Raw genomic sequence first — 12,274 nt, forward strand, 5'->3', positions numbered from 1 at the left:
CTAGAAGACAAATCCTCAGACTCACTGTTAGGTGATTTTTCTCCTGAAGCAACTATCATAGAAACCTGAACAGAGCAAAGCAGTGGGTTAGGGGGCTGCAGAAGACAGGATGGGCTCTGGACTGGACAGTCTGTGTTCACACCTTGAATCAGCTCTTTTCAGGACCACAGTTGTCTCTGCTGGAGAGGTTCTTCCTCTGAAAGTCAGCTGAGACACGTCTGCCGTGCATTCATTGACTTCATAGCTTTTCATCACTGCTTCCTCAGGTTGTTTGGAGACATGTTGCCAGGGTATTTTAACTTAAGCATAAATTTTCTCACGGTGGTTTAAGACCAGTGTAATTGAAAGACAAGAGGCAAAGAGGTTGGGGCAGGCCACAGACAGAACACTTCCTGGGTGACAGTCTCTAATAAGGGTCAACTGTATGTGGGAGCCTTGGGACAGCTTCTGGTGCTCGGAAAGGAAGCATGTCCCAGCACAGCACCTTGTGTAGCCTTCAGAAAAAAATGATGAGGCTTCTATATGTGTCTTTTTCCCAACCACTCGAATAAGTACCATTCACCAAGGTAAGTATATGCAGTAGGAGTGTATATAAATGTTCATTTAAACTGTTAAAAACCACATGTGGGAAGTTGGATAAGAAATAGGTACTTAGAACCTGATTTGTGGGACCCAGTTCCCTCATTGCAGATCAGCGAATGGGAGATGATTTTACTGTTCCATCGCAGACCTCACCAATGAATGCAATTTCAATAAATACACAGAAAACAGAGATTTAAGAAACCATACACACCTCTCTAAAAAACATTGAACAAAACAACACTGCAGCCTTTGATGGGGTTGGATATCTGCATTGTCTAAAAACAAATACTGCTAAGGATAATTAGTCTCTGTCTTTGTTTTATTTATTTTTTGGTCAAATATCTTTAGACCTTCAGGCTCGAGGCCAGAAATAAATAGAAAATGTTTTATAGTCGTTGATTTGATAATGCCAGTTCCAAATCATATCTGATATTCATAATAAATAAAGTTTCTTGCGGTAGGAGAGGGCTGTCCTTGGAGCAGTGGAAAGCTTTGTAAGCCAGCCTTCCAAAATCATGTGAAATAGGACAATTGTGTTCCTTTTTAAATTCAGTTCTGAGGATTAAATGATTAAAATACTGTCATTTTGAACATTAATTCAGAGAGATGTAAAAACAATACAGTTCAGAGATCCACCAAGTTATAAGTAACTTTACAAATCTGGGTTTTTTTTAATAGGGTAGAGAACACATATCAGTGACTTCAGCAGGGCCTACTTGTACCAAAAAGGACAGAGGGTCTTTTAAAAAATTGTAAGTAAATAATTCAGTAATTTTGAGTTCAAGTAAATGCTTTATTCAGGGAGACTAAGAATTCCTGTTTGATCTCTTATAAACAATAATCTCAAATAATGAAATTTCCTCTAGGAAACAGGTGGTCTTTAATATTAACATAAAAAGAAATAAAAATGCAAATACAGAAGTACTTAGAGAATGTTTAGTTTGTGATTTAGGAGGCTTGCTTTTCCCACCTACCAGCTGAAAGATGTTCAGTAACACTTAATAAATACTCAGAATAAGATTTGTTCTAAAGCTCTCTGCATGCTGTAATTGTATGCCCCTTTCACCCTTTAAATTTGAAATAAACTTGAAATGAAGGATGGAACCCAAACAGGCTGTTAGAGAAGTAGAAATGATAAGTGATTGATTTTTCTTGACATAGGTAACATTGCCTATTTTGTGATTCAGCAAATGCTGCTATATACTATCAGTGAAATGCCTCTCTCAACATGAGATTGTGATGTTGCCTTTAATTTATTTGCAAATGCTGCTTTTATGTCTGGGTTTTCTGCACAGCCCAAGTAGTAAGCGCAGAGGGGAAGCTCTGTTTTCTGTTGAGGGAGAGTAGGAAAGGAAGGCAGGCAGCATTCAGAGGCTAGCCTGTTTCCCCCAGGAGACCTTCTCTTCACTTTTGCATGTTCAGGCCCCCTCCCCCTTCTGTAACTTCCCCTTGTGTTGTGCCTGTGCCAAGCTAGCATTCAAAACTAGGTCTGACTTCCCAGTCCATGCTTCCAACTATGATGAAATACATGTAGGCAAGTCAGAGAAGTCAGAGGAGTGTGGTGCTTGGTCAGGGTACTCCCCAGATACTGTGTTTATACACTGTGCCAGGTACCTTCGATAACAAGATGAGTAGAATTTGTCCAACCCTGGAGGAGCAGAAGATGGACAAGCAAAGAGCCATGCCTGAACAATAAGCGTTCAGGGTTATTCTGATTTCTGGATGGTCTGGTCTGGAGAGTTGCTTGATTGCCTGAGGTTTAAACCTAAGTCACTCAGAAAATTGTAATAAAATAGCACTTACGTTTTTCCATCTAAAAATTAGTCACCACTACTAAGCCTTCAGCAGTCTTTCATCTTGGCAAGTGAAGGTGAGATTCGTGTCAGGTACCGTCCAAGACTTCTGAGACTTTCTAGCCTGTCATTCCTTAGTTTTGCTCACACTTCTTCACTCAAATCTGCCTCATGTTTTTCCACCTCTGAGCTTTGTTACATCTATTGTAGAATGTCCTTCCTCTTTCCTCACGCTGCTGCATGTGCACTGGCTGAGACCTGCGGCTCCTTCCAAGGAGAGCGAGCACAGCATCTGCCTGCTCTTGCTGGCTTCCCTAGTTCTCTGAATGCCGCTGGCAGCTCCTCTGACCCATGGGGCAGACCGTATATCCCTGCTCTTGCAGGCTCAGCCAGTGTGCAGCATGTCCCCAATGCTCTCCAAGGCAGTGTCTGACCTGGTGCAAAAGCATTGCATGTTGTCTCTAAACTCCAAGAAATAAATTACAGGAAACTTCTGACTGGGGAGAAACCCCGTTTTTACTTTGTTACAAGTTCCCTAGAGCCAGCCTGATGGAACTGACCCAGTGGCGCCTGGACTCAGTAACTTGTGCCCTCAGTTCAGAGGGGTGCACAGGTCCCTGCCTAAGCTCTGCTGCTACATGACCTGAGCCATCCAAGCAGAATCATACCTGCTTTCTTGTCCTGTATGGGGTGTCCCTTGAGTGGCTGTCATGAAGTTCATCCTCTCTTGCCCCTCTTTGAGATTTCTCAGTAGCAGAATGGTGGAAGGTGCTGGGTTGGAGGAAGGTAACCAGCTGAGGCACACATGTTGGTCTCACCTTGGTTCTCCAGCCCTCTCTCCTAAATCCAGTAGCACTTCATCTTGATTATTGTGACCACTGCAAAGCTTTTGTTACAGCTATTCTTATATGCCAGATTAATCTGGTTGGATACGCAGATGGTATCTGTTTCATTTTTATATCTCCTTTCACATTTTGCAAAATGCCTTTTATATGAAAGATATTTAATAGATATTGAAATGGCTGAAAGAATGAATTAACACATGATATATAATAAGGAAACAATCATTTAGTCACTAAATATTTATTGAGCACCTGCTATATGTAGTCAGTGTTCTGGTGCTGGGATTAAAAGGTGCTTCCAGAAGGATTCCTATTTGATGAGCTTCCCTGTGGTGTATCTTCTGATCCAAAATAAAAAGTGTGACTGGGCTGTTGACATAGTACTTTTTAAGAGTTATTTGTTAATTTGTCAGTCTGTGTCTGAACCGCAGTGGCTTTTCCAGTTCTAGAATTCTTTTGTGCTTCTTATTTAACATTACTCAGGGCCAGCAATGACTGCCTAGCCTTGTTTTGAATAAGTGTAGCCTTTGACCTGATCCCTACCACCTCTGCCCATTTTTCTAGCTCTGTCTCTTGGCCTGGCTGAGCTCATTCCTGCGCCCTTTCCTCTTTATCCTACTACTTGACTTTTTCTTAGCTTCTCACTTTTTGTGGGGTGAATCTCACCAAACAACAAGCAATGAGATAAATGGCTTCTGATACATATCATAAATAAGAATTTAATTCAACACACTTGACACCATAGGCCATGTATTTTAATGCTCTGAACTTGAAGTGTAGAAATAACTTTTCATAAGGAGGAAACACAGGACTTACATTATGAGCTGATGCATGGGTATTCAGAATTGAGTTTTACTGTACCATTTCATAGTGTCTGCTATTTGTAATATGCTAGATGGCTGAGATCAGACAATTCCGTGTGGTGTGAGTCTGCATATTAATTGCTGCCTCTCACAAAAGCAGCCCAACCCTGAAGTGTCCGTCCACGGTGGGTCTCGGTTTCCCATGTTTCCTCTCCCCTCCTTCCCCAGCTGCCCTTGAGCTGTCTGGGTAAACTGATTTCTCTTGGTATCAGTCTACTCCTCTCTCTGCTCCTTCTGAATCTTGCTCTCACATGACAGCAGTTGCATCCTGCTCTTCCTTCTGGCTAAGGTGTTTACATGTCTGTCTCCTCCCCTGGACTGGGAGCTTTCTGCTGTACAACTCAGACTGCATCACCTCAGTATTCCTCCAGTGCTGGCCAGTATTGGCACCCGAGTGACTGAGTTAATGAATACTGATGAACAGAACATATATTTGACAGGTAGAATTGAAAGAGAGTGGGAAGGTTCTCCTTTAAAACCTGTGTTTAAGGTCTTGGAGTAAAATGCAAGTTTCAGCCTCAATAGGGTTATCCATTGAGTCTAACATTATTCCCTCTTTCAATTGGGAATGTTAGTTTGCTGTTTAGTGCTTGGAAGAAGTGTCTTGAGAGAGCAAAAGGAAAGGGAATTAGCTAATATATCATTATCATCAGCTTGTTACTTGTGGGATAGGGAAACACTAATTAAAAAGCATTGTGCCTGTTTTGGAATTACCTGCCTATTTATGGAAGGAAAAAGAATCATAACATTGTGGAAACAACAGTAAAATCATACTACAAATCATATTAAAAGAAAAAAAGGGGGGATGGGATGTGCTTTGAACTTCCAACTCCTTCACAGCTCATCATTTCTTGATGCCCTTTGCCAAGCAGTGTGCTCAAGGAATCTAATGATACACAAAGCCTCATTGCCAGATACTTCATTAATTCCTCAATCCATTAGGAGCCTTAATGGCCTATGCCATTGGAATAAGTATGGAAATCCAGTCCCCCAAGAAAGTACAGTACTCTATAAATCATACTTGCCTGAGGATTCTCTCAGCCCTTGACACAGAAGAATAGATGAAAAATCATTGTACTTCCTGAATTGCGTTATCCTACAGGCTCTCAGAATAATTGACATCCTTTAACTCTTTAACCTTCAGCCCTTGGTTCTCAAAGTGTGATCCCTGGATCAACAGCATCAGCACCATTGGGAACTTGTTAGAAATTCAAATTCAGTGGCCCTAGCCCGGCACACTGAAAGTCTGGGGGTGGGGCCAGCAATCTGTGTTTTAAGCAGGACTCCCTGTGACTCTGACCTGCTCTAATATCCCTGTGGCATAGTTCTATAATGAGGGCTTTTTTTTTTTTTTTTTTTTTTTTTTTTTTACTGTTGAGGAAACATATGAGCAGGCCCATATCTACTCTCATATCCCTGATCCATATCCACCCTGGTCTACTTGCTTGGATTCAGTTTAATTGAGCAAACATTAACTGAGTAGCTGTTACATCCCAGGCATCCTTCCTAGGAAACTATAAACGTAAAGGACACTTTAAAGTCTCTCTAGTGTCATCTGTGCTAGTGTTTTCCTGCAGTGCTGTGTTGGCCTCCCTGGATGGCAGCCCCGCCTGGACTTTGTTCTAAAGCATCCAAAATGATGGTCCTCTAGGCTGCCTTATTTAACTTCTCAAAACCTTCATTAACCGTCATCCATCAACTGGCTCCTCATCTTTTTCCCAGTGGCACACTGGCACCTCTGTGAATTGCAGGAAGAATGACCCTGTCTTTCCGAACTTTTTCTACTTTTAAATGCCTGATAATCTTGCTGTTCACACACTCCCTGCTATCCCTGTCCCTCTAGAATTGGTGTTGCCCCTGCCCCCTATCCATTTTCACACTAAGGCCGTTGCTAGAGAGTTTCTTTCCTACAGAGGACAGACTGTCCAACCCTGATTTTAAGTGAGCAGCTCTATTTAGAGGAAGGCATAAAATCTCTATCAATAAAGGACAACAAGAATAAAAAACTCAAAATTTACCTTCCTTCTAATAGCTATTTCCCTAATCCAAGTCCTCATCATCCTGTGCCTCAATATTTCTGTGGCTTCCTAACAGTTTGTTTTCCCACCTCGATCCATCTTGCTGATAGAGTGATCATTCTTTCTTTTTTTTTTTAATTTAAATTTTAGGTAGTTAACATACAGTGCAATATTGGTTTCTGGAGTAGAATTCGGTGATTCATCACTTGCATACAATACCCAGTGCTCATCATAACAAGTGCCCTTCTTAAAACCCATCATCTATTTAGCCCATCCCCACCCACCTCCCTCCATCAACCCTGTTTGTTCTTTATCATTAAGAGTTAGAGTGATCATTCTTAAATACTAATTCTATTATACTAACTTCAAATAGCTGCCCAAGGCCTATAGCAAGGGTCAGCGACTAAGGTATGTGCTTGCTGTTACAAATAAAGTTTTATTGGAACACAATGACAGTCATCATTTGCAGATTATCTATGGCTGCTTTTGTGCTACAATGGCAGAGTTGAGTGGTTGCAACTGGGACTCTATACCATACTAGCCTAAAATATTTATTATCTGGCACTTTAAGAAAAAGTTTGCTATCCCTGGTCTGTTTACACATAACATACTAGCATATTTGGGTTTAGTTCTGCCAACTTACAGTGTTCTTTCCTTTTGCTCCTGTTTGTTCTGCTTCTGTTTCCTTCCTTTTGTGTCTTTGTTTGAATTCATTATTTTTCCTTATTCTGTTTTGTTTTTCACACTATTAGTTAATTGGTACTTTTACCCCTTTCCCAGACAATTCAAGAATGTTAGGACATTTTAAACGTCTTTTACCACTTCTTCCTTATATGCTTCAGTTGTTATCTGTTCATATTCTCTATACTTGAAACCCAGAAGACATTACTATTATTGTTTATAAAGTTAGTATTCATTTAGACTTATCTACGTATTTAGCATTTTGGTTGCTCTTCGCTTCACACATACTTCTCATCTTTGTATATGAAAAAGAAAAGAAAAAGTCTTATGTTTGTCCTCACATTTGAATGATAATTAGGCTGAATATAGACCAAATTTAATTTTCCTCTGGAAACTGAAGACATTGTTTCATTGTCTGTTAGCATTCACTGTTGCAAATTAGAGATCTGATGGTAATCTGATTTTTCTCTTTTGTTCTCTGGAAGATTTGGGGATTTTTCTCTTTTTATTTTGAGATCTAAGATGTGTGTAGGTGATTTGTTTTTTTAAATTAATCCTACTTGTTGGGCTTTTTTACAGGTCTGGAAAATTTCTATACTTTTCTCTTTTTTTATTCCTGTAAGATGCCTTTTAGAAAGATAATAGAACATCTGGATCTCTTTTCCATATTGCTTAGCATTTGTGTTCTGTTTTCTTTCTTTTTTTAAACTTTTCTTCTAGGTTCTATACAATCTCTAGGTTCCATCTTCCAGATGCTAATTTGATCGTCAATAGGATACAATCTAATATTCAGCACATCTTGATTCTTTTTGACTGATATTTTGAATTTCTTAGCTATGTAATTGTAACTTTTTTCCTGATTGATGGGATATATTTTGGAATTTCTATCATAGTATAAACTGTACCTCTTTTTAACTCATCTTGTGCTTTCACTTACCTGACTCCTTAGGTCAGATATTCTTCTATTGAGTAATCATAGCACCTCTCATTTATTTTTGTTTTCCCTCAAATGTGTGTGATTTTCAAAATATCTGATTGTATTTTATTTTATTTTATTTTTAAAGATTTATTTATTTATTTGAGAGAGCAAGAATGAGAGAGAGTACATGAGAGGGGGTTGGGTCAGAGGGAGAAGCAGGCTCCTTGCTGAGCAGGGAGCCTGATGTGGGACTTGATCCCGGAACTCCGGGATCATGACCTGAGCCGAAGGCAGTTGCTTAACCAACTGAGCCACCCAGGCACCCTCTGATTGTATTTTAGTTGTGCATCATGGGCGCGCTTTTTCTTTCCACAGCCCAAATGACAATCCACTTGCCTTGTTGGTGAATGATGAAGAAGATCATAGGACTCTGATTCAGATCAGATAGGATTACCTCACCTGCTGATGATGTTTGGGGCAGGATGGACCATGGGCTGGTCCAGCAGTGGGTAGCTTGTCTTTTAGGTATTTGCTTCTATTCTTGGCATTGGCCTTGCCAAAACTATCCCCTGAGAGATACCTATGAATAACCGTTTGCTGGGGATCTGCTCCTTGGGATTAGTTGTACCTTTTCTTGGTAGCCGTTACTATTATAGTTTCACTCTTTTCCCTTTATCTTTACTTAAGGATTAGAGCTGGGAAAGTTGTAGCACAGGCTGAGTCCACCATCTTGATCCAATCAGCCATGTGTTTCCTGAAGGCCTTCTTCCCTGTCTTGCCTCCAAGCATAACTCATTGCACCAGTCATTCGGGTTCCACATAGCACCTTGTCTCTATTTCTTTCATAGTGCTTATTCCGTTGTAACATTCTTAAGAACTGTCTGTTTGTCCTTTTCTTTGCCCTGTTGAATTAAGTTCTGTAGCCCAGACATGTGTAGGTGTCAGATTGCCACAGATGTTTCATCCAGGTTGCAGAACAACTGGTTTAGTACCAAGCAAGTGAAAATGGGGTTTGGAAATACAACACAGACTGTACTATAAGATACAGAATGGCTCCCCTACTCGGTTTTATGTACATCTCTATCTCCTCAAAAACTTGAGGAGATTTGACTTAAAATTCAAACTTCCCAACTCTGAATAAACATCTTCCAAAGCATCAAATTATAGTAGTCTGCAGTTAGGTTGACTTTGTAAGGATACTGGTTCTATCCTTAGAAATGACCACCTCTTGTCTTCCTGGAAAAGGAGAGTCCTTCCCTTACTAGATTCCAAGGATTGAATCCTCACTGGCTTAAGTGTATAATCTCTGTTTCTTTTGCCTTTTCTGGAGGGCCTCTGTTTAATGAGGCAGTTAATGGTGGAAGAGGTTGGAGTTACAAATTCATTAACTAGATTAAGTCATAATACTCTTTCCTACTCTTAGAAAATCCTATTTAATTAGGGAAATGGGAAACCATTTTTCCTTTCATATCTGTCAATATCTGAACTTAGTCAAATGCTGACTTGCAGGTAGTATGATTAGGCTCTTAAAAGATTGTCTGATTATGCCTGGGACTCCTGATATGAGTTTTTGCTATTATATCTACCATCACATTTCAAAAAATTGGAATTGGCAAAAAATATTAGAATGCCAAGAATTACCAAGAATGTATTGAAACTGATAACAAGAATTGTTGAGAGCACCTGGGTGGCTCAGTCAGTTAAGTGGCTGCCTTCAGCTCAGGTCATGATCCCAGGGTCTGGGGATCCCCCCTCCCCTCATCAGGCTTCCCTACTCAGCAGGGAGTCTGCTTCTCCCTCTGTCCCTCCCCCTGCTCATGCTCTCTCTCTCTCTCAAATAAATAGATAAAATCTTTTTAAAAATTGCCAAGATACCAAGATATTAAGTAATACTTTTATTCAGATTATAATGGGTCTTGTTTCAGTTCTGTGGTTCTGTGTGTGAGTACGTGTGTAGTTTCTTAATCAACTAAGCCATATCCTTAACTCCCACTTAAAAATACTTAATTGTACATTGAATCCAGATATATAGGGCGAGCAGATAAATGCCTGGAGTGTGGGGCCCTTATGGGGACTAGTGAGAAATAAGATTGCTCAGATGGACTATAAGGGTCTATTATGAACCTCTTCCATCTCATGCTATTCCTTCTCCTTTTTTTCTGGAATGTTTTGGAGATAAGGAGATCCCACTGAAGGTCATTTAAGCAGGAGACTGACATTGGATTTATGTTGTAAAGAGATCACTCTGGCAGGCCTGGGGAAGATGAATCGAAATGGAATAAAATAAAAGACCAGTTAGGAGGACATTACTATGCTGGGTACCATGGGCAGAGGCCGTGGCAGTTGGTATAGATGAGCAGGGAGAGATAGGGCAAGATTAAGGTACAGAATCTATAAGACTAAAGTTGCTGATCTGATGTAAGGGCGAGGAAGGGTTAGAAGTTAAGTGCACATTGATTCTTACAGGTCTGTGATAAAATATTGTGATCCCCAAAAGGCATTGAGTTTAAGTACCTTTTCTGTCCCAGGAAGGAAAATGTACCTATAAAAGAAGAGCAGCTGCACCAGTATTTGATCAGATTGCAGACCTTTTTCATCCTTAGGAACGAAAAGTCAAGCTTTTTATCATTCTCCTTCTTCTGCTTTCTGAACCTACCCTGTGTTGTTCTACAACCATTTTTTTCTAACCCTCAAGTATTCACTGATTTTACATTTAGTGAAGCTGTTTGATTTTTCCCATCTTTCATAACAAATATAGTGATAATGTCTAGGGCTAATTGTATGCAATTTAATTTTTAGTTTGTGGTAATCATTATTGCTGTTTTTATTTTCATTCTCTCTTCACCAGGCATAGTCAGCTATAGATACTCAACAAAATTATGCCCTTTGGGGTGATTTTCAATTTTCTCACTTTGGGAAGCATATTTTTTATCAGTCATGAAGGGTTCAGATTTGTATTATTTACACTTGAGCCCCTAGTTTCCACATTGGACCATTAACACTTTACAGTTCCTTATAAATAGAAAACTAAGACCATCTCTGTGCTGTTTGGGGTTATTTCTGAAGACCTCATCTAATTTAGGAGAGTAGGTACCTATCTTCCAAACCCATATTCTATCTCTTGATGTACCAAAGTCCTGCCATGAAAGAGGTAAAAGAGAAGTAACTTAAGCATTCATGGGTGATTTATAGGAGCACCCTTGGGGTCTTTCCTCACTGTGCCTGGAGAAGCATATGCAAAAGGGTTTGGCTTTCCTAACCACAGGAAGTATTTCAATATATGTTTTGTAGTATGTGACTATAGCAGTGTGTTTCATTAAAGATACACAACTTATATTGTCACAGTTGATCTCACCACTAGGGCCCCTGGAGGGTCAAGACTTGTTGATGTAATCAGTTTTCTGCCTCTCTAATAGCTATTATTCTATGAAGTGTGGAAATCAGCTGAGTTACAGTTACAATTGATGTTCGTTTTTGTTTTAACCCTCCAGAAATGCATCTTCTGCAGATACCGGGTTAAGAAGGTCTCTGGAGCCTGTATCCAGTGTTCCTATGGCCGCTGCCCAGCCTCTTTCCATGTCACGTGTGCTCATGCTGCTGGGGTGCTGATGGAGCCTGATGATTGGCCATATGTGGTGAACATCACATGCTTTCGACATAAGGTCAACCCAAACGTGGTAAGGCCTTCCCTTCCTTCCCTGATGCCAAGACTGCATATGAATTCCCTCCTGTACACTTCCCAGGGCTAGCCTTACTCTGTAATGTTACTCATTGTTGACATGTCCAGGCTGTGAGTTCCTTGAGGGCAGGGATTGTACATTATTTACTAGTATTTGCCCAGGACTCATTAGTGTCCTGATCCACATACCTGTACATCTTGGCCTTCAGGTTTTATTTCATCTCTTCTAGAAGAAACAAAGAGCAGTAACACAGTAAAGGGAAGGGGGCAGGTGATCACAAATATCTGGGGCCTTGCCACCTGAGGTGGGATAAGCTAGGTGCATAATGGAGGCCCTAGGAGGAGTGAGGACAATTTCAGAAAAGCAGAAATGTTGAAGAGAAGTATTGAGGTCACTTTTTCTGCCTTTTCTACTTTACTCAGGACTCAATCTTTTTCTGGGCAAAGAGTGTTTGCAAGTAAATAACGTGTGAATTTAACCATAAATTAGTTTACCTGTTGTTGGCAAATGGAATCTTTCGCTTGTTTTAAGCTTAGAAAAATTAGGACAGTGTGGAGATGGTTGATATGCCTTTGTTACTTTTCCAGTTCACTGTAATTGTTTTGGGCTGCCAACAAGGTGCAGCTTTGCTAACTTGCTGCCCTTTGTTATCCCTGGGAGGCTTGGCCACAGACTATTTGCAGCCTAACATACTTGTCCTATCTCTCTAATAACCTCCTGTGAGCAGCCTGCCAGGTTGTCAGTAAGGGCTTGGGGAACCATGGCCCAGACACAACAAATCTCCTGACTTTTTAATGATTCCTGCAACTTCCATTGGTGTCTTGAGAGATACTTGATGTTTGTGGGTCGGGACTTTGTTCGGTTGTGTGTGAATGCACAAATGTATGAGATGACAT

At 40.4% G+C, this 12,274-nt stretch overlaps 1 protein-coding gene across 3 annotated transcripts in view; it reads left to right on the forward strand.

Annotated features, from left to right (window-relative positions):
• KDM4C (lysine demethylase 4C) overlaps nt 1–12,274 on the forward strand; it is a 506,632-nt gene that overhangs the window by 414,436 nt on the left and 79,922 nt on the right. For all 3 annotated transcript variants that reach the window (XM_028107256.2, XM_028107255.2, XM_028107257.2), the window contains one exon: nt 11,190–11,375. In XM_028107256.2, coding sequence (XP_027963057.1) covers nt 11,190–11,375 — 186 coding nt within the window. The remainder of the gene's footprint in view (nt 1–11,189; nt 11,376–12,274) is intronic.

The sequence above is a fragment of the Eumetopias jubatus genome, unplaced genomic scaffold (assembly GCF_037043125.1).
Source record: "Eumetopias jubatus isolate StellerSeaLion01/CBP00866 unplaced genomic scaffold, mEumJub1_p1.0 scaffold_15, whole genome shotgun sequence".
Taxonomy (NCBI): Eukaryota; Metazoa; Chordata; class Mammalia; order Carnivora; family Otariidae; genus Eumetopias; species Eumetopias jubatus.